The sequence below is a fragment of the Sceloporus occidentalis genome, unplaced genomic scaffold (genome assembly GCF_023333645.1).
Source record: "Sceloporus occidentalis isolate IW3139 unplaced genomic scaffold, rSceOcc1.0.p SCAF_19, whole genome shotgun sequence".
NCBI lineage: Eukaryota > Metazoa > Chordata > Lepidosauria > Squamata > Phrynosomatidae > Sceloporus > Sceloporus occidentalis.
The window spans coordinates 408120-430923 of record NW_028316999.1 but is presented as its reverse complement, the minus strand read 5'-3'; the positions used below and the strand labels follow the sequence as shown (position 1 = coordinate 430923).

The 22804-nt window shown below is 36.1% G+C and overlaps 1 protein-coding gene across 1 annotated transcript; it reads right to left on the bottom strand.

Annotated features, from left to right (window-relative positions):
- Positions 1-1068: 1068 nt before the first annotated feature.
- On the bottom strand, positions 1069-19304 carry LOC149302254 (mucin-4-like). The gene is made up of 22 exons (XM_089482384.1): positions 19242-19304; positions 18751-18894; positions 18516-18643; positions 18234-18328; positions 17664-17843; positions 16005-16139; positions 14203-14408; positions 13883-13961; positions 13037-13138; positions 12194-12439; positions 11762-11899; positions 11368-11546; positions 10946-11105; positions 9638-9754; positions 9006-9122; positions 7757-7873; positions 5677-5750; positions 5484-5545; positions 4593-4768; positions 3354-3404; positions 2266-2369; positions 1069-1101 (listed from the first exon to the last, which is right to left on the bottom strand). The coding sequence occupies exons 1-22, from the start codon at positions 19302-19304 to the stop codon at positions 1069-1071; spliced, it is 2706 nt and encodes a 901-aa protein (XP_089338510.1).
- Between the last annotated feature and the right edge of the window lie 3500 nt (positions 19305-22804).

The following is a 22804-nucleotide window of genomic DNA, read 5'->3' as shown; positions in this document are numbered from 1 at the left end:
GGTTTTGCCACATGACCCAAATGACCACAATGTAAGCAAACTAGCCTTGGGCCAAGCCCTGCTTAGAGAATTATGAACATCATGGGGGCAACTGTGCCCCACTCCCCACAGGCCAACCTGTCTCTGGAAGTTTGAGCTCTACTTATTACTCAATTACATCAGCAGCAAAGTAAATGAAATAAAGACTCATTTTGATAAAATTTATTGTTTTACTAAAATTGCCATTAATATAAATATGAAAATATATTTCACCAGTAGATTGTATTTTATTCTTCTTCCAGATTTTTAACATTTTATAAATTAATAATCCTTTAAAAATATGTATATATATTATATCTGCAAGATTTATAATTACATAAGGCTGAGACAAAAATATATATAAGATCAGTGGACAAGAAAAAAACATTTGTATACAATACAGTGCAAAGCTTACATGTATTACATGTAATGATCTTAAGTATATCTGAAACAGAGGCATACATTTTACGTGCTTATTATAACAAAATAGAGGTGGACAAGCTGGCATATTCTAGCACAAAGTAAGCTGGGACAAAACCAGGAGTCTGCTTGTTGAACCACGTGCGTACCAAGCTCAAGGAACATGCATAAAGATTATAATACTCAGGAGAATTTGTAGCTTAGTTTGTACTGTTCAAGTTAGATGAGCTTGGGTGAACCAGCTAGTGGTGTTCAGTCTGCGTCATCCTTCCTAGCTCTATCATACTTATCACAAAAATAGAACTTTGATTTCAACCCAAAGAAACAGCAAGTATGGGTCAAACTGTTTATGATCACTTATGGCAATTCACATTGTCTCTAAACTTTAATTACATTTTTATATGGTACACAAGTAATATGTCCACTTTGGCAATAGCCTCACTAATAAATAAAGTATTATTGTAAAGGCGCAGTCTTTTATATACTTAAGGCCATCCATATATTTAAATGATTTACAAAGATAATAAATTCCAACGTTCACAACCATTTGGAAATCCTGTTGGGCATTTCAATTCTCAGTTTAAGAATAACAGCTCAAACTTCATTGAATAATTTTGGTCTTTGTTTCTTTCAGTTTTTAAAATCTGGCCTTTTTATCTTCACCTAAAAAAAAAACAGACAACAGTTTAATATCATTACAGTCAACACTCAAATATTACATCGGCATTTAGAATGCAAAAGTGCATAGTGGAAAGAACATGCTTGCTGCAATACATGGAGGGATTAGTGTATGGCAGATATGAGAGAGAGGGGCTACTAAAACTTGAAATGGTTTGCAGTATAAAAAATATCCGAAAAGACTAAAGGATCTCAATATATATATCTTGGAGGAAAGAAGAGACAGGGGAGATCACAGAAAAGAGTGAGCGTTGGAATTCATAGTGGGAATGAGGTGTCAGTACATGTGCTATTATTAATCATAGATTGTACGTTTGCAAGAGAATGGCCCTCTTCTTTACCAGTATGTCTTAACATGTGTTAATCGTACTGTCAAAGCGTATGTTGTTCGTTTTTATGTTTTTGTTAAGTTTCATTGGACCCCTATGTGATGTTAAACCAAATATAAAAATATAACAAAGGTTTGTCTACATTCAAAGGTATTTATTATAAGGGAACAACACAGCAAACCTCCAGATCCGATAATAGCTTACTGCTGGGAGCTGACTCTTACCACATCCACCATGGAGGAAAAGAACTGAAGGAGTCCATGTGTGGCATTATATTATATACCCTTCATTTGACATCACATCCTGTTTCATCACTTCCTTTAGTGAACTGTGGAAGGGAAGGACTCTGAGAACACCCACCTTAACCTATTCCCTTTGTTTATGGGGACAAGACAAGTTACCACACCCTATAGTAATAGTTTACAGAATTTGATATAATGTAACAAGGGATCATAGTGTACTGAGGTACACGGAGAAACATATCGACAGCTGCAGGTTTTAGAAGAGTGGAGGTAGCTCTATCTACTTACATATGGAGGGTTAGTACTCACACAAATTATATTGCAGCATATTAATGTACTGCTAGATATAACTGCATTATAAACTTTGTTTTCTGGGTATTGGTACAGTATATTAATAAAGTATAGAGTACCATGCGGCTTTTCCATATTTTTATTTAACGTAAATTATATCCTATAACACCCAGAACAGAATAACTGATAGTTAACGATTTGGTATTATTTTTCACTAATTAACGAAATGGTATAAACACATCCTTCATACATAATAGATAATCAATGCAGTGGTAAATAAATCGTACCTCTGCGAAACTATCGACTGACATCAGACGGGGAGCCCAGCTGACTAATTGTGGTCCATTATCATTTAATGTTGGTATTGAAGTTTCTTTGAGTTTGGTAAAGGCTGGAAAATGTAAAATAAAGTGTAACATAAATATAGCACCTATTCTTTTTTAATATAAAATTATTCAATCCCCCCCCATTAAACTACCATCTAGTTTTCCATCTCCCCCTGTCACAAGGGGTTTGAGAAATACAAGTGAGGAACCCAGTATGCAGATATGGTACTGGTAACGAACACTGGAAGCTTTACGAATAGTCACACAAGCCGGGTCAGGAGTGGAGAAGGAAGCGAAGTCAGGGACAAGCATAAATCATCAACGGAGAGAATAGTCATACGATCCGGGTCAGGAGTGGAGAAGGCAGCGAAGTCAAGAACAAGCATAAATCCGAAATCTTCAGAAATCACAATTGGAACAGCTCAGCCAGAACAATAACCGAGCACTGAATGGCAGTCAGTGCTCAGCTTTTGAATCTGCCACCTTCCCCAAGCTCCGCCCCCAACGGATGACGTAACGTTGTCCACGTTACGTTGCCTCCAGGGAGGCGTACTATAAATGAGGGGGCGTGGTTTGCCCGCGCTCATACCGCCCATCACTTGCGACGGGGATACTCCTAAGGACCTGCCGCGAGTGTCAGCTGGAAATACACACCTAACTGCCTTTGTCGTTCCTCCCATGACTTGAGTCTCTCTCCTACCATTGTTACCCACTTTCTTATTCAATATTTCACACATGCTTCTCTGGAATTCCCTACCCAGTTCTGTCCATCTTGCTTAAATTTCAAAAGCTCTCTAAAAAACATATTTTCTGAGAAGTATACACCCTTCTCTCCTACCACTGCCAGCCAGCATCCTAATCAAGCCACCTGAACGATCAACAACCTATACATATCATCCTGACCAAATAGTAAGCTCACAAGAGCAGGGCCCTCTTCTCCTTCTGTACCACTATGTGTTAATGTGTGATATTTAACATTTATTTTGACTACCTCCTATTGTAACAGCGCTACGGAATCTGACAATGTTATATAAATAAATGTAACGTACTACTTACTGGATATTGGGAATTTCTTGCACTTAAACTCCGTGTTAGGAACACTGTAAAAAATGGAATATTATATATTAAGAACATTAACAGAATAACTGCACCTGCCTCAAAGCAGGCTCCTTCACCTGCACCTCACTTGCATTTTAATACTTATTCCAAATGAGTAGTTCTACACATAACTCACCTCTCAGTATCCACAGAATCCTCTTTCCTCTTGCAATAACAGTAGGTGCCAATCCCAATGCCCAACAGAAGAAGGAAGAGGAAAGCCAGAGCACCAAACAATATCCCAAAGAAAGCATTCAGGTTCATGGTGAGTGTTTCACACTTCGGCCCAGATGTTGTGTATATACTAAAGGGCTGACACCTAAGTAAGAACAAAAACAGCTGGAGTGAGGCTAAACGGAGTGGCATAGGTGCAATGTGCTCACATTTCTACTTGGAGACCACACATCTACTCAGGCAATGATCAGTCTAGATAGACTGCCATAGAAACATTATTTATGATGATAGTAACCTGCTAGATAGATATGAGAGCGTCCAATTGGAAGTATCCTAAAATACAGCACTCATTACTGTAGCAAAATCATTCCTTTGGTTACCATGATGATTCATTTTGGCTCTAAATTTCCCTGGTTTTGTCATGGGTACGACACTTTTTAGTCTGGTATATCAATCTTCGTTTACGTTCAGAAACAAATGCAAGAATTTATGATTTTTTTTAACATAATTATTCTCCACAAAATGAAAAGAAATGTATGTGCCACCCACTCACCGGCAGATAGTTTCGTTCTGGTACTGTTCACATTTGGCATCATTCTCACAGTATTTGTCGCATTGTAATACACATTGAAAACTGTCTAGATCCAATTTATATCCAGTGTAGTCAAATAAATAACAATTAAAATACTTGCTCAGATCCGCCTTACTTACTGTAAAAAAAATGTAATTAAGATCAGTATTTATAATCCATCTCACATGTAAAAGGAGGACTCTATTATAGGCATTTTATCGTGATGTCAGTGGTAATAGGTTACAGCCAATAATGGAGAAACTACCAGGGCACTATTATATAAACGGTACTTTTTACATATTTCCAATCACACCGCAAAGATAAGGGAATAAAGGTGTCCTTAGCCTTTAAATATGTGGATTTCTTTTACTAGGGGAAAATGTGTCTGTGTGCTGCATATTCCGCACCACATAAGTACTATACACCTAATAATAAAGACACTTACATTTAAAATCATCTTCAACATTTGTCACATTCAAGTCTAAAATTGAGTGTTGTTTCTGAGCAATCAGAGACTGGGCTCTTCGCAGTAACTGGTTATTGAGGAAATCAATCTCTGTTACATTTGCCACATATGTAAATTCAGCAGTAAGGTTTGTAGCGAAAATATTAAACTCATTTCTAGAAAAAAAAAAGAAAGAGAAAATATGTCTAGATTAAAGTTGCTGAATCTTGTCCCCCACCCCTCCTATGAGTTCTTTAGTCTTTTTTTATATTGAATATTGCATTGTGTTAATATAGAACCAGTGTAGAGATTATAAATAGACATAATCAACCCATATTCTAACAAAATGCATTGTATAACATCTATCATTTATACAAACATGACACAAAATAATAACAGTGGAAACAGAATACATGTTTTCCCCAGTTATTTCATTCTGCACAAGAAAATACAAACTCATTCACGTTAAGGTCCTGTGTAGATTAAGGAAAAATTAATTTGCTGATTTCTGAATTGTCCGTGAGACCCCATATGCCAATTAAATACTACCAAGCAGAACTAGTCATTTGCATATGGCGCCATATGGTGATTCCATTAAAAAAGGAAACAAGATTATAAATCCAAGATTCTTTGCTGCGATTTAAATGTCTCCTAGCAATTCTTTCAGTAAAATGTATGTTTTCTGTCCTCTACAGCAACTATGTAATGATTGTCAACTTTCAATTTTAAAGTTCAAGTAAATGTTCTGAAGGGGCTGGTTGTCCACCAATGCCACCATCTGGTTCTTCACTGTTGACCAGGGTAAGTACAGTGTCAATTCCCTTGATTACAAAATGAAGAAGGATGATGAAATAGACATTATATTTATTAGTCGTAAAACATGGTACTTACATTGGATTATTGAAGTTGCTTATGTTACTGAATAGTGTTGTGAAGCTCATAAAATATTTAACCTGTAAAGATAAATTATATGCATGTTTGGTAACTCAGGTGTTAATTATTGACAGCATAGTCAAAAAGAAAAGGAAGTGTTCTCTGCACACATACACGCAAAGGTACTTTAATAAACCAGAAACATACAAACCTTATTATATGCATCACTGAAATTAAAATTCAATCCTGATTTAAGTGTTAGACGTAAGGATCTCTTTCTTGTACCTACAGACAAAATTTTACAATGTATTTAGTCACAAGAAAAAAAACTGTTGATTTAGTTGCATAACAGTAGCTAGAAATTGATGAACTCAATCTAAAATCCTACAGTATACATTTTTTTAAGTGTTTAATTTAAATATATTACTATGTGCCATTGGTATGTTTTTGTTTGCTTTGAAGTAAGGTGTAAGAAACAGACAGCGATCATCAGACTGGTAATTTAAGATATTTTGCTGTATATTAGATATTTGGTTGATATTTTGGTGTATCTGCATCACGTTGAACAAGGCCCCAATTGATCACTAAAGATGCTTACACTGACATCAAATGTTGTTTGAATTTTTGATTTACTTATATTGGAAAAGTCCCCTGCCCCAGAGACCCAAGTGGACTAACTCTAGGAACTGATTCCTATAAGTGTTATGGTAAAGGTTTGCGACAGTCGAGATGAACACTTTCTAAACATGTAGTAAAGTTTTGTCTTCTGAAAGAAATTGGGATCAGAATACACTCATTGCCTCCAGATTATATTTCTTTGTTAAACAAAATATCCATAAAAAAGAAAAGTGTCTAAGAAACATAAGGGTTCCATAACATTTGTATGAGAAAATGATACAATGCGATACAACAATGGAAACTCGCCTGGTGTCAGGTTTGCTGGGAAACTGTTACCAGCAAATAAGCAGCGCCTTCCCGGGAGGAATGCAGGATGGCATAAGCATTGTGGCGTGCACGATGGTCCATTTTTGAAGCAGGTTCCACCATTGTAGCAGTAATTTTCTCCACATGCCTCACAACTACACAGAAATCCATCCCCTGCAAGCATGGAAAGGTGCAATGAATTCATGAACTCTGAAGCTTAAACAACATTAATATCACAGTCACCCCTTTCTCTTGGTGCTCTCATTGTGTTCACCTCAATGCTACCTTTAAGATGATACCACCATGGGAATTTCAACCAGTTTTGAATCAACATCACTTCATTGAAGTAGCTCCTGTTTATAAATGATTGAGCCTACTTCCTGTAAGTACTGTAAACAATATATATATATATATATATATCATATCCTTGCTATTCGCACGTTCTATATTCTCACAGGAGGTACAGTGTAACCAATATTTTGAAATTCATGTGCATCCCACGGGTATTCACAGGCATGTGTAGTGAGATACCTATTGTGCAGAATAGAAGATGGGGTCAGCGTTGCACATGGGAGAAAGGGGTCCAAGCATAGTGCATGTGTGTTGGCAAGTGTATCTACAAGCAAGAAGACTATGATGATCCTAAAATATAAATATAAATATAAAATATAAAATATAAATATATAAAGCGATAAATGCTTTCAATGTTTTCCTGGGATTCTGTAATAATGGATTTGTGTGTGCTTGCGTGTGAATTAGTAGTGACAGTGTAAGTGAATGGGTGAGTTTTGGTATACCAAAAGATTGTACATACTATACTATGACAAACACAACAGTGTATAAAATAAATTTATAAAATGCTTTGTATAGTAAGTAAGCTGTATGTGTATGGTGACCAGGTTCCCATAGCATCAATGGTTCAGCGTTCACGTGAGGTCTTCAAGGAACCTAACCACCACAAATTATGAGGATTGCGTGTAATTACAAATAACAGGTAGTGTTCCAGCTCCTATGCATTTCCCAGTATTCTAAAGGAAAAAATCTGTTATAAACTAATCTGACCCTTCTTCTTGTATCAAAATTTCCAAGTAAAGGTAAGATGGTTTGAATAATTCATAGTCTAGTGACCAACTGTGATTTGATTAATACAGCAGAAACATGGTCTATTTTTAATATTAATAAATAAATAGCTGGTTGAGGATTAAATAGACTTGAGTCCTAGCCCAATTCATAACAGATATCATTTAAATCAACACTGATTAGCATCCTCGTAGACTGGGATAAATAAATCTTGCTTAAAAAGATAGTCGCAAGATCTGCCTCCATGACATATTGTTTAATGAGTGTGAAGGTATTTATGGCCATACCTGTGAATCCATCTTTACAGGTACATGTGAAGCTTCCAACACTATTAGTGCAGATGGCATCGGATGAGCAGGGACTTTGTAGACATTCATTGATATCAACACAAGAGGTTCCATTGCCTATTTAAAAGACAAGTAACATTTCAGACAGCAAAATAAACTTAGCAACCTATTTAAATATAACAAGAGTATCACATAGAGCTATTTTATAGTTATTTACAACTCTTTTACGATGTCAGTATTTTTTTTTAAACGCTTTGGGCCAGGGGAGGGCTTGTACCTTCTGGCTCAGGGGCCATGTAGAGCTAAGTGACCCCCTGGCCTACCCACCATAACTAACAAACAGAAATACCCACATATACTCAGGATAACACACACACACATACTCCAATACACACACATACACTTACTCAGCAGCTTGCACACAATGCAATGTTACACAGCCCACTAAGGGACACTATTAAGTCCCACCTGACCCATGACAACGGAATCTTCCAAATTAGTGAAAGCCCTTTTTTACTTTATATGGATATATTGTAATGAGTTGCTGAAAAAAAACTTCCCATAAATCAGTTCCTCTTTTCAATGTATAAAAGGGTCCTTAGACTTGCTTAGACAAGTATTGATTTTAAATTAAACACAGCTGCTAGGGGCGTAACTAGAAACCACAGGTCCTACTGGGACCAACTTCACCAAGCAACATGTCCTGCAGTGCCACCTTTCTTCCCAAGCAGCTTGTCAGTGCCATCCTAACCCCTAAACAGCCTGTCTGTGCCATCTTTGCCCCAGCCTGTCATTGCTGATATGCTCCTGTCTCCCAGTGCCGGTTCAAACAAAGCTTAGAAAGGGCCCTTCCAACCAGAAGCTCTGCAGTCCAGGTCAGAAGGGCTCTTTCTAAACAATTTCGAACCGGTACAAGGAGACAAGAACAAGACATTATCCCGGGCCCCCTAGAGGCACGGCCACGGTGACCCCTGTAGTTACGCCACTGGAAGTAAAACACTTAATGCATTATGAAGGGCATATAATGAAAAGCTTCTCCTTCCACAAGGTCAGAGTGGGTCATGTATTATGTCTATTTAATGTGGAACGTGTTCTTGAAAGTCATCTATGCAATTTAACTATGCATTATGCAGGGCCAGCTCAGTACTTCTTGCTGGAGACGGTAATTGTGGTTGGTCCAGCTTAAGTAATAAATGTATAACGTACTTTCTTTAAAAGTCACAATAAATCCTTTCTTTCCGTGGTTTACCTGTGTATCCTTTGTTACAGGTACACGTGTAGTTCCCCTCAGTGTTATTACAGAAGGCATTAGGTGAGCAGGGACTCTTTAGACACTCATTGATATCAACACAATAAGTTCCATTATCTAATGAAACAAAAGTATATATATAAAAATGTATTAAAAATAGAATAAAATTTGAAAAAAAAAACAGGATACAGAACATAAACATTTGCAGAGAAATACAGCAAGTAAAAAAATCCAATTACATTTGTTCAAAAATTCAATTACATTGGACTACAAAGAGGTATGTTATATTGACAGCATCAATAATAGTCACTGTTTTTTAACTGGAATATATTTAGTTACCTTGGAACCCTCTTTGGCAGGTACATGTGTAGTTTCCTTCAGTGTTAGTGCAGACTGCATTATGCGAACACGGATTTGCCAAACACTCATTGATGTCAGTACAATTGGCGCCATTACCTAATAAAAAAACAAACCAAAGTACACATTTGTCACACAAATCCAGAATGATTTACTGAATATAGGTTAGTGGTAAATAATGTTTAAAGCTATACAAATATCTAATCTGGAGTTATAGGAACACATTATATAGAAAGTATCCGCATTACAATAAATCCTTTCTTTCAGTGGTTTACCTGTGTATCCTTTGTTACAGGTACAGGTGTAGTTCCCCTCAGTGTTATTACAGAAGGCATGAGGTGAGCAGGGATTCTTTAGACACTCATTGATATCAACACAATAAGTTCCATTATCTAATTAAACAAAAATATAAAAAAAAAATAAAAAATGAAATTTGAAAAAAAACAAGATACAGAACATAAGCATATGCAGAGACATACAGCAAGTAAAAAAATCAAATTACATCTGTTCAAAAATCCAATTACATTGAACTACAAAGTTGCATGTTATATTGACAACATCAATAATAGTCACTGTTTTTTTAACTGGACTATATTTAGTTACCTTGGAACCCTCTTTGGCAGGTACATGTGTAGTTCCCTTCAGTGTTAGTGCAGACTGCATTGTGCGAACACGAATTTGCCAAACACTCATTGATGTCAGTACAAATGGCGCCATTACCTAATTAAAGAAAACAAAGTATAAATTTGTCACGCAAAGACAGAATGGTTTAATGAATAAGGATTAGTGCTAACCAGTGTTTACAGTTATACAAATATCTAATCTGGAGTTAAAGGAACACATTATATAGAAAGTTACTTTAGATATCCTCAATTATCTAGTTGTATAGGTTGTCTATGGTATAACCAATCTAAACACACCATTGAAATAGTAGACATATACTTTGTTTTGTCATTCTTTTGTAGGAATAAAATAAAAAAAATATTATTTCACTAGTGGCATAATGGTGGCATTGGAGTGCCATCTTCCAACATAACTACAATGTGTTACTCACCACTATAGCCTTTTCTGCAGGTGCAGGTGTAGCTCTGTAGGGAGTTTGTGCAAACAGCAAGTGGGGGGCATGTGCTATTTTGAGTACATTCATCTATATCTGTTGAAACAATAAACCATCACTTTATTCACAAACAGTCATTAGATTAGTAGACACTAGCTCTGATCCAGCATACTGCTCGAACCTGCCCATAGGATTATGAAAGACTTTGACCCTCATGTGATTTACTAACGTACAACATCTATTACCAATGCATACACATACTCATAAGTTGAACGCCTACAACAATTTCTAATTCAACTTTGTAGATACTCTAATTCGCATCTACACCTGTAGTTATGACCAAAGTACCTAGGTAATAAGATGTTTAAATGCAGTCTCTATTATAATGCTATTAAAAATCTTCTAGCCCTGGCAGCTAGTTGCATGTGTCCTGAGGGGAAAAAAAGAGACCTAAGATTATAAAGCCATCTGATCTCCAATTAGTTCTTGATTACTAATAAAGTTTACTGATTTTCATATGTGTTACCTGTGCAGTGAACCCCATCTCCAGTGAGCCCAACAGGACAGGCACCACATCCAGTTTTGTTGTCACAAGCTACTCCAGGGAAGCATCCTTGGAGACAGGCATCTGGAGCAGTCTTGCAGAAAGGTCCCGAGTAACTTTCAGAACAATTACAGCTTGCTACCTGTTTAACAAAAGTAAGAAAAATACCCATCAAACCACTAACATTTGAAAAGTTGAAAGGTGAACAGTGAGCTACTTGGCATGAATATGAACACTATTTTTCTTAACCCCTTTCACTTTCATGAATAAAGGCTTCATTCACAATATTTTGGAAACGTGATTTAAATTAATATATGGAGAAACTAGTGTTAAGAGTGTCTGAGAAACAATTAGAGTTGAGAACATCGTGACTGTAAGTTGTAAATTAACTTCCATAAACTCACATAAACTGAAGTTTCATTGATTCTGGTCAACTTGGTATAGTCGCATTCACTACGCAGTCGACAATCACATATGATAAACTGAAGTTCCAAAGACGAGGAGAGGTTCTGAGAATCTGTGGCAATAAGCCGAAGGATGAAGCCTTCTGTAGTTAATGGAATCCAACGTAAAAGGCCATCAGCTACCCAGAAAGAAAAAAATAGTATACAAATTAACCTTTTTTGTTACATACCAAAAGCAAAACAATTTATTGTTGTTCTCAAGCATCTGTGAGACAGCTCTGTTCCCATTGTGAAAATGGCATACAAAGATGTAATGTAAAAGGTATCAAGCCATGGGAGAAAGGGTGATATCTAAAAATCATAAAAGGTTGAAGTGATAATATGAAATACTTACCAGTGACATTAACGTCCTTATAAGACACATCAGCTCTGAAGGTTACTCCAGTTTGATTGGTACTGAATTGTGATTGGACTTTTTCTCCTATGTAAGACTGAATGGTCTTACTGCCATTAATAAATGGAGGGATGGAATCTTAAAAAAAAATAATTTTGTGTTAAATCTCACTAAATAAATTTGAGTATTGAGAATTTTGAATATCAATTAAGTATTATTTCACAGGACTGCTGGCTGTAGCTAATAGTAATAGGACAAATTGTTGCAACTTCACATAGAGTACAGCATAAATGAAGAGAGAAACTTGGATAGTCAATGATAGGTAGGGTAAAAGGCTGCATAGCTAAGTCCATCAGTTAGCAAGAGAGGAATAATCTATTATAGACAAACAGATATGAATGAATCTCTGTGGAAAGTACTCTGTGCACTTACTTAAAGTGATGTTGATTTGCTGGAAAGTCTGAGACAGTTCTTTTGTTGACAGCCCTATGTTACTGTTGTTGGTAACTAGAGCATCATAGACACATTCGATACTGTTTTTGCACAAGACTAAAATTTTGTTATACTTTGCAGAATCCTGAGATTTCAGATCGCTGAGGAACACAGGTGTAAAAGTGCTACTGCTTCTAGCTGTTGTCATCTTCTTGGAAAACAGACTGTTTTCAAAACCGACTTGCCCTATTTAAAGAAAGGCAATGGTCAAAAAAAATGTTTTTCCATATACATTTAATTGTATCGGCAGCTAAATAGATGTACATTAAAGATGAAACCAAAATACTCAAACACAAAAGAGAATTTTTACGACAATTTTTTAAAACTTTTTTTACAAAAGTAAAAAAGACTCCAGCACGCAAGCACCACCAGGTCCAAAATATGCAGAGTAAGAAGAAAAATATGCAACACTAAGTTATTTTTCTAATACCTTTTCTATTTGTTTAAGTAATGAGTGTTGAAATGTTGTATGTGAGAAGTATGAGTGATGAAGATCGTGCGCCTGAGAAGGCAAAGCAGCAAAAAGGAAAAACAGGTACCGTGTGGTAGTATTGAGACCTGATAAGTGAGTACAGATATCACATTTGCGGCCGAGAACACACTTTTATGAAACTGGGGTCAGCTTTCCTAATCTAGGTACAGAAGCTTCACAATAATTATAGCAACCGTACTGGGCCACCACAAGAGAGCATATTACAATTGTAAAGGACAGCTCTCAAACACTTGTACTCCATGGAAACCGTGAAAAATACTTTTTAACCTAAAAAGAGATCCAAATCTTACATGTCATCCCATATTTAAATATATCTTCTTCTGTGCTCAGTGTGGAAATGATTGTTCCATCTGGTTTAAGAAAATCATCATTTGTGTCATAGTTCCAAGTACCTAAAAAGAAGAGAAGAAGAAGAGATGAAATTGCAAATTTAGTAAACTGGTTCAGAGGTTCAATGTCCACAGGAACATTATGACTAGTACCTACCCATCAAGCCTTTGGTTTTGTTTATGAATTGGTTTGGAAGGCCAGTTATGGCATTCAAAATCCCCAAGCTTGCTGACACTGACACAGAGAAATGGCCTCCAAAAATTGCTGTCACTGCATTATTCTTAAGTAGGAAAACAGCTGAGTTGGAATTATTAATGTGTGTGTCCATATCTAGAAATGAAAAACAGTTGGGACTTTAGTACCAAAGCCCAGTCATTAAATACATTCACTAAATACGCAAACTCACACTTCTACTGTGAAAACTGCAAAAACTGGAAAACGAACACAGCGAAACTTATCGGTATAAATTATTTTTTTTTACAACGTTTTAAAACTCTCCAAAACTGCTCTTTTGGACAAAAAAATTCTAGACACATAAAAAAAACAATTATGTGTCCAGGGGTATCTGAACTAACTGGTTCCTTGCAAGCAGTCTCAACAAATAATTGTACACTGGAGGTTTGTAAATGCAATTCCAATATTAATATGTATTACTACATAATATTCATTTGTTGTTTTAAAAAAGGAGATCTCAAAAAACAAAAATCGGTGTTTCCGTCCACCTCTTCAGTAATGAAACTGTGACATGACTCAGGGTAGGGTAGGATTGGTGCATAAACCATGATTTGTACAAATACATCACCTACCATTTGAATATGTAAAGGAAGTAACCTGGCCGTTCACATAAATCGTCATGGTGTCATTGTCCGAGAGATACCACTCCACCTGTAAAGTTACAAAAAGAGGAATGTCATAGTTAATTGCTGTCCCCACATAAATAGCAAACACAGACATATTCATCTGTCACTGCTTTCTACTTATGTATTATACTGTGTTTTTTATTCCCATTTTTATTATTCCCATTTTTTTACCTGGTGTGAACCAACAGAATGGGAAAAAAAGTTTTGCTTTAGTCCTAATTCAAAATTATAGAAAACTTCAGCCATTTTTAAGAACACATACTCACTTTAACACTTGCAGTGCTGGAGATGTACTGTGCAACAAACGCATCAAAGTTAGTGGCACTTGCATTCCCTGTCTGTACCGTCCGTCCTTGTAGAATGAGGGAGATGCCTGAGTCTGATGCGTTTAGGAGGAGAAACTCTCCAAGCCCATTAAAGGTATAACTGAGCCCATCCAGAGTGGTAATGTGCGGGTCACCGAACATCCAACCTATTGAGGAAGACAAAAATAAGTCATTATACAGAGTTGTAGATGCTGCTGTTCATAGATACAATGTTATACACTGTAAATTTACACCATAGTGAGATTATTAAGGGGACGCTCCAATCGTTTATGTTATCTGTTTTGCAAATCTATGGGGGATTCTGCAGAATCCTCCATTTATATTTGCCTCTTTCCATACACCCCAGGTAAATGCCGTACAGGAAATGCGTTCAGCCAAACACATCTCCCTGCATTTGATGATCTTTTCATTACCATGACTACATGGTAATGTCCCAATTTTGCCACTCTATCCAAATTGTCCTGCTTTTGGAAGTGAGGAATAGCTAGGCAGGACAGTGATATTTGGGGAATGTCTGCACTTTTCATATATTAGTAAATGTATTAGTAAAAATTAATTTAAATGGATCTAGTCTTGTAGATGGTTATAAAAGATCATTGGACTCCTGTGAGTGCCACCACTATGGATGTCTACAGGATCTTTATCAGGGGCAAAATACTCTCCCCACCATTCCCCGCTTTGACCTCAATACCTCCTTACCACCTCCATGTTGCCTATCTTTGTTGGCTCAAAAGAGGGGCTTAGGAGTTAGCTACCCATTATTAGGAAAAATGACTTAAATTAGTGAGGGTTGACATCTTAGCAACATGTGCCCCTAGGATTTCCTATACTGTGTGTTACACATTTTGCAATATTTGACCTGGACGGAGTGTTTTAGTTCACTAAAGCAAAGACAGAACTGTGACAGATGTAATTCAACTTCATCGGTGTTATGGTCATTAATACAATATACAGATTATGCCTTTGACATCATGAAGTAGATCTGTGATAGAAAATTTGAAAAATCATTCTTCCAAAAAAAAACCTGACAAAATAACTGCCGCATAAGAAGTGACAATGCACAACAGGTGTACATATAAAGGCTAATATTTTTTATTTAGACATAGTATGTTGCTAGCACAATGTTTGGCATCACCACTATCTTGTACTTGCAATACCTTTACAAATACACACTAAGCTACTTCATGTAAATAGCAACTTACCGGGGATCAAAGGTCTGTAGGTTCTACAGCTGATTGAGGGTCTTTTCTGTGTGTACATTAAACAGAACTGGGGGTCCTCCACTTTATTGCAGCACACATCATAATAATCAGTTTCCGTATCTTAAAATACATGGAATACGTTCAGTATTTAAAGGCCAGAAAATGCAAAACTACCACTGTACATACTAAAATCACTGAAAATAAACCAGTGTGTAAGTTTGTTAATGTGGGATAAGTTACAGTGAATCTGATTACAGTTGTTATAGGGAAGAAGGAAGAAAGAAGAAGCAAGAAAGAAGAACATTGTAAATCCTACATTTCAAAATCATGCCAGTGAATATCTCCTTGAGTAAAAGGAAATACTTCACATAACTAGATTACCTATATCTTATTGTATACAGTAAATAATGCTTATAATACACAACTTTATGGAAGCAGATAAAAGTGTCCCTAATACCAATTAGGTTATTAGATTTAATACAGGTGTTATTGCATAACTGCTGAAACCCCGGAGCTGGTTGATAAGGCAGAATGACTTACCAGAGCCAGAAAATATCCAGGACCTCTCCTGATAACCTTCCAGATACGTATTCCCATTGAGATACACACACCGCACTCCGGCATTAAGCTGATTGGGAAATGTGCTACGAAGCATCTTCTTGCTATTAGACTGACCTGTAAATTTACAGGCAACAGTGTAAACAACAAGAAGCACAGAGGTATTTGTATTTAAATTACACTGCTTTTTATTTATAGACTACCAGAAGGCTCCATAGCGCTATTGCAATTTGGTGCAGTGAAAATTAACAATACCGTTAGCATTGATAATATACAGTACAAATTGGACAATACCGGTACAAGAAAAATATGTTTTTTCAAAACAGTTGACTGGCTTTCAGTATTGAAACCCCCTGGTGATATGCTAAACTAGTGTTGGCATATGCTTTCATAAAGTCAAAAACAATACATTTTGTTCCTCAGATGCATGTTTAATAACTTTGAACAATCTAGTCCTCAAAGTTGCAACTTTATCTTGTAATGCACCTTTGGAGCATGCATTGTTTAAGTAATGAAGTTAGAAAACTAGCTTTGTAACTTATTTTCCTTCTCTTTATGCTGCCTCCACTGAAACCAAGAGGCATTAGTAAGTAAACCTCTTGCATATGCTCAGTAGCACTCCCATGAAACCATTGAAGTCACTGAAGCAGCAGCTAAACATGAATTTCAGTAGAGGCAGCTGGTGGAAGAGTTAAATGAGACAGTAGCTTCTAAAAAATCCTCCAACAATTGGAAATGGAAAAAAATATTTGTGCTTGGACAGGGTGCTGGTTGAAAGGCAGATTACAGAGCGTGGTTGAAAATGGTACTGGAAGCAATGTCTCAATTTTTGCAAATGGGCAGTTAATTGGCAGATGTGTTTCAATTTAGATAAAATTATGCACCTGGGTAAAAAAAAAATGCTCATTATACTCTAAGTGGTTGTGTGTTGGGTAAATCCTCTATGGAAAAGGATTTGGGTTTTAACTTTGACAAAAGAGAGTTGTTCATAGATCTTTTTTAGAATCATTATAAATTGTACCTTTGAGACAACATGTGGGCATATAACATGGAAGATTGGAAGAAAGGAGCTTTTGCCATAGAGAAGGTTTCTTTAATGTTTGGAATAAACTGCTATCTAAAGTCATTGGTTTCTTTAATGTTTGGAATAAACTGCTATCTAAAGTCATTTTGGCCAATTCAATCAATAGATCTTTTTCTATATATGAAATCCATTCAGGTTTATCACAAGTAGAATTAGATGGAGTAATGTTGTTCCAGGGTGACTGCCTTGGAGTCAAGAAGATTTTTTTCCCTTTAAGATACCATAACCCAGTGTGTTTTTTGCCTTCTTCTTGAAGAACATGGGTTTTTGGAATGGATCAACTTGATGGACTATACAGTATGTCTTTTTTAACCTAATTAACAATGCATGCCGTAAAATGCACTGAAGTACATGAAAAATGGACTTCAATACGCAATGTAAAATGGGCTGAAGTGAAGGGTTATTTGAAAGAAGGAGTTAGAAAGTATGAGTACACTTTTAATAGAAGCTTAATGGTCACTTTATTTTTGACTCACAAATCTTGTTTTTGAAATTTATATTTTCTTCTTTGTAGCAACAAGTGTGTGTGTGAAATTATGACAGAATGCTCTTCATACCTGCTTTGGTTGTTCTGTAGCGGAAATCAGATAGACCCTGCTGGTATAAACAGGGACAGGACAGTAGGCCAGAGTTCCAACCTGTTGGTTCAGGTTCAGAAATATACCAGCTAAGGCACCTCATACGATTATTTTGCAGAGCTTTACTGTTCAACGTGTACATCCAAACACCTCGTAAGGCTGCATAAAAAAAAAGTAAAAGAAACTGAGGCTAAGAAAAAAACAATGTATTCTATAGAAAACTACAGGAGATATGAGAAGTGATTGTGAAATTAGAACTACCAGTTATTTGACATCTTAAAGCTTTCTGTTGGTTATAGCAAATGCAAATATACACTTTTAATCAACTTATATTAAATTGACTCCATGTGTAAAGCTTCAATTTTCTTTGAAATCTATATTACATGCAAACAAATATGACAAATTATAACTACAACTAACTACAATACCATGTACTTCCCGACAGAACAGTCCTGTTTTTCGGGCACTGTCCTGCTGTCTCAGGTAACTGCCCCTTTCTCTATAATATTTGACAAAAAAACCCATTTATTTTCAGATTTTTCCGAATACCTGCATCAATGCTCACGTAATTTGATGGACGATATTTCTCGGCAGCTGCTTTTTTCATTTGCTCATCATTTTTGTAAAATCCATCATTATTCCCACTATATGAATTAAAATGCATATATATTATTTCCAAAACAACACAATACATTCAAATGACGCACTGGATGTGAGGACAAACAACGCTATTTGGCAGTTCACTATCAAATATTAATAAATACGTTTTAATTGTCATTTCCTCTCTTTAAGCAGAAAAAACAAAAAGAAAAAAAATCTATACACATTTACCTGCTATAGCCAATGACAAGGTTAGAAATGCGATTGGATACATCCCAGTTCATACCACCATCTTTATACATCATCAGGACATATGAAATATAACCATCCGTGGTCAGAATAGCCTGGTACGTGTTAGTCTAAATATGAAATTCAAATTGTTACTAAATTATTATTAACTCATAAATAAGAACATAGTCTCTGGAGAGTTTGGTTTCTCTCAGTTAAATAAATGTCCTTTGCTTACCTTGTTATTATCCTTAGCTGGATAGGAAGGCGCATTCTCCCAAGTTATTTTCAAGGTCCACTGAGCTGTGTATGTGCTATTTGCGTACTTCTGGATCATTGATTCCACTCTCTGAATCACAGTAGTACTGTTCCCTGAATATTCCTTTTGTTATCAAATTACAAAATAATGATTACAAGTTTCATTGAATAGGGTTTAACACATATATGGTTTTATCAGTAATTACTCAATATTTGTTTGAGTGACCCGCAACAATAATAGTTATTTAAAAATATTAAATCTGTTAAAAAGTGAATTTCATTAAAATATTTTAATTTTTTTTAAATAACATAATATATACGTGGACTTGTGCTCCTAGAAGCTAATGATGTTCATATGTCTGTCAATCAACAACTTAATATAGAGTGTGTGTCTAGTAAGATATAACAAAGACAACCACATCTTACAAAAATAAGAAATATTTTCAACAGTCCAAAGTAACGTATACAAACCTGATAGTACGTAGTTCCTGTGTTTCTGGAAAAATCAGCATCATCCCAAAAGACAGCGATCATAGCCACATTAAAATCATTAGTGAATCCACTGGCTGGTGGGTTGGTGTATGAGAAGACATTGTTTTTAGATACAGGGAAGATAATCTGCCCATTGTCTGTGTACTATAAAAAAGATACGTAAAATATATTAATTCTATCCTGCACCAAGGACCATGCAATGGAGAGAACAGAGGATATGCAGCGCTGGAATCTATACTCACATATATAAAATTCCTGAGTTTGTTACCAAATGGAAGTCCTATAATTGGCTGGAACACTGGAGATGCAAAGTCAGTTGTTCTCTGTACAAACTCGGTATCTCCAAAACTAGCACCGTAATCAAAAAGGGTTACAGCTAGACAACACACAAATAATTATTTAAAATATTAGTGGCATGTTGATCATTTACAAATAAATTATCATACTTCAGAAAACATAATGCAAATAGAAGAATGTCCATATTATGCACTCTAAATATATATATATATATATATATATATATATATATATATATATATATATATATATATATATATATATTTTGGCTGTTTTATTTTTTATGAATAAATGCATTACAGTCTTTATTCTGAGCTAGTCACATGTCATTCATCTATGTATTTAAACTCTTCATGTTCATATTGAATGATCCAATAGTTTTGCCACATCAATTTAAATTTTTAGCTAAGCTTGCCCTTTGAAAAGATATAACACACTCCGACATACCTTGTATCCTAGTTACAGTTGTTGCAGTAGTAGGGGTAATGGAAGTACTTGTTGGTCTTGTAGATGTGGTTGAAGAAGTCACAGTTGTTAATGTAGTTGATGATAACGTTGATGAAGCAGTACTTACTGTACTTCTCGTTGAGGTGAGAAAATATGTGGTGTTTGTCGTTAGTGGTTTAGTCAATGATACAGGGGTAGCAGTACTTGCTGTGCTAGTATGTGATGCAGATGTAGAATTAACTAATGTTGTGGTTGTAGATGCTGTTACAGATGTAGCACTTGTTATTGGTGCAGAAGTAGTAGTTCTTGCTGTCCTCGCTGTACAGTACGGTACAGATGTTGGTACAGATGGTATTGCAGATGTAGCATTCGTTGTTGCAGCGGAGGCTGGGGGCACAGAAGTGGCAGTGTTTGTTGTGCTTATGGCTACAGATGATGCTGAAGTGCTCAATGTTGCTGGTGTGGATGCTGTTATGGATGTAGCATTTTTTAGTGGTGATGTGGTTGGTGATACAGTGGTGGTACTTGCTGTTATTGAAGTTGTGGATGACACAAGTGTTGAAGTATTCATTGTCAACATAGAGCTTGTTACAGACGTAACATTTGTTTGCAGTTTAGTTGATAATGGAGTGGTAGTCGTAGATGATGTAAATGCTGCAGTGGTTGATGTTAAATTTGGTGTTTGTGTAGCTGAAACTGAAGATTCAGAAGCAGTTACACCTATTGTATTTGTAGATAATACATTTTCTGATGCTGTAGTGGGTGTAGTTGGTTTAGGTGCTAATGTATTTAATGCTGTAGTTGCTGTTACAGTTGAATCATTTGCTGTGGTTGGTGGTGTAGCTGAATATTTAGAGGCTACAGTATTCATTGTGGTTGTAGTTATAGAAGATAAAACATTTGAAGTACTTGCTGCTGAAGTAGATGCTGGGTTTGAATTCGTTTCTGCTCTTGGTGCAGATGATGTAACTGTAATAGTATTCGTTATCATTCTTGGTGATGTAGTTAATGACTTAGAGGCTGCAGTATTTACTGTGCTTGTAGTTGTTGGTGATAGAGACTCTGAAGTATTTTTTCTTGGTGTAGACAGTGTTATAGAATTAGAGTTTGCCATCATTGTGTGTGGGTCGGCTGATAACTCATATGTAGCAGTACTTATGGGGCTTTTAGCTGTGGACTTAGATTCTAAAATAGTTGCTGCTGGTGTATAGGCTAGCATTGACATTGTTGCTGTATGTGTATTTGGAGTTAAATATGTAGCATTTATAAATTGTGATGTAGTAGTACCTACTGTGCTTGGAGATGAAGACGATACAATATTTGAAATAGTTTCTGTTGACGGTATTGTAGATGTAGTATTTGCCATTGTGGTTGGTGGTGTAGCTGATTCAGAGACAGCAGTACTTACTGTACCTGTAGTTGTGGATGATAGCGAATGTAAAGTAGTTGCTGTAAATGGCGTTGTTAAAGTATTTGCTGTTGGAGTAAGTGGAAATACAGATGTAGCATTTGTTATTAGAGGTGTTTTTACTGTTACAATGGTAGCAATACTTTCTCTGCTTGTACTTGTAGATGGTACAGAAGGTGAAACATTTCCAGCTGGTGTAGATGATGTAACATTTGGTGTGTTTTTTTCAGTAGCTGAAGTTAACGATGCTACATTTGTTGTTGGTTCTTCTCTATCTGAAGGTACAAATGGCAGATCTGTTCCTGTTTCTTGCCTTAATGTTGATGCTGATAAAGCATTTGCTGTAGTTTTTTCTGTTGTTGATGTTACTGATGTCACATTAGTTAAACTGTTTTTTGTAGAGGCAGATTTAGTATGATTTGTGGTGTCTTCTGCAGCTGATGTTACAGATTTAGCATATGTGGTTGTTTCCTGTGTAGATGTTGACACAGCTGCAAAGGTAGGTTTGCTTTCCGCTCTAGCTGTTATTGCAGATGCCTGATTTGTTGTGATGTTTTGTGTAGCTGTCAATACAGATGCAACATTTGTTGTGGATTTGTGTCTGTCCGAAGTAACATATGGTTCATCTGTTTTTTGGGTATCTGTTGATGCCACATTTGTTGTTGATGTTTCTGATATAACATTAGTTAGACTTTCTTTTGTAGACGTTGAGAAAGATGTAGTCTTATTTGTAGTGTTGTCTGTAGTTAATGTTACAGACATAGTATTTGTTTTTGTTTCCAGTATAGATGTTGACACTGCTGCAAAGCCAGTTGTAATTTCCTCTCTAGTTGTTTTTGAGGGTGTCACATTTGTTGTGGTTTGATGTACAGCTGTTGATACAGATGCAACACTTGTTGAAGTCTCTTGTGTTGGTGACATTGTCAGCCCTTCATTTGTTATGGTTTCTTCTGTCGGTATAGATGATGATGCAGTGTTTGTTGCTGTTCCTTGTGCAACTGATGTTACTAAGCCAGTATTTGCTGTAGTTCCTTCTGTAGTGGATGTTACAGATGCCATATTTGTCCCTGTTTGTTGTGAAAATGTTAATACAGGCACATCAATTGTTGTGGTTTTGTATGTAGCTTGTGATACAGTTGCAGCATTTCCAGTGAGCTCCTGTGGGGCTGATGTTAAAGATGCCATATGTGTCACATTTTGTGTAGATGTCAGTATATTTGTTGTGGTTTCTTCTTTACTTGAAGATGGAGGTGCTGCGTTTGATGCTGTTTCTTGGGTAGATTTTGATACAGGTATAACATTTTTTGTGGTTCCTTCGGTAGCTGACATTAATAGTGCCGCATTTGTTGTGGACTCTTCTGTATTGGAAGTTACATATGGCACATGTGTT

Excerpts from the sequence above, each read along its gene's own strand:
- LOC149302254 (XM_089482384.1), bottom strand. The coding sequence starts at position 19,304 with ATGATCGCTGTCTTTTGGGATGATGCTGATTTTTCCAGAAACACAGGA. Across the intron at positions 18,329-18,515 it reads CTTGTCATTGGCTATAGCAG|TGGGAATAATGATGGATTTT; the intron begins GTAAATGTGTAT and ends TAATTCATATAG. Across the intron at positions 5,751-7,756 it reads CTGTAAAGATGGATTCACAG|GTACAAGAAAGAGATCCTTA; the intron begins GTATGGCCATAA and ends TTTTGTCTGTAG.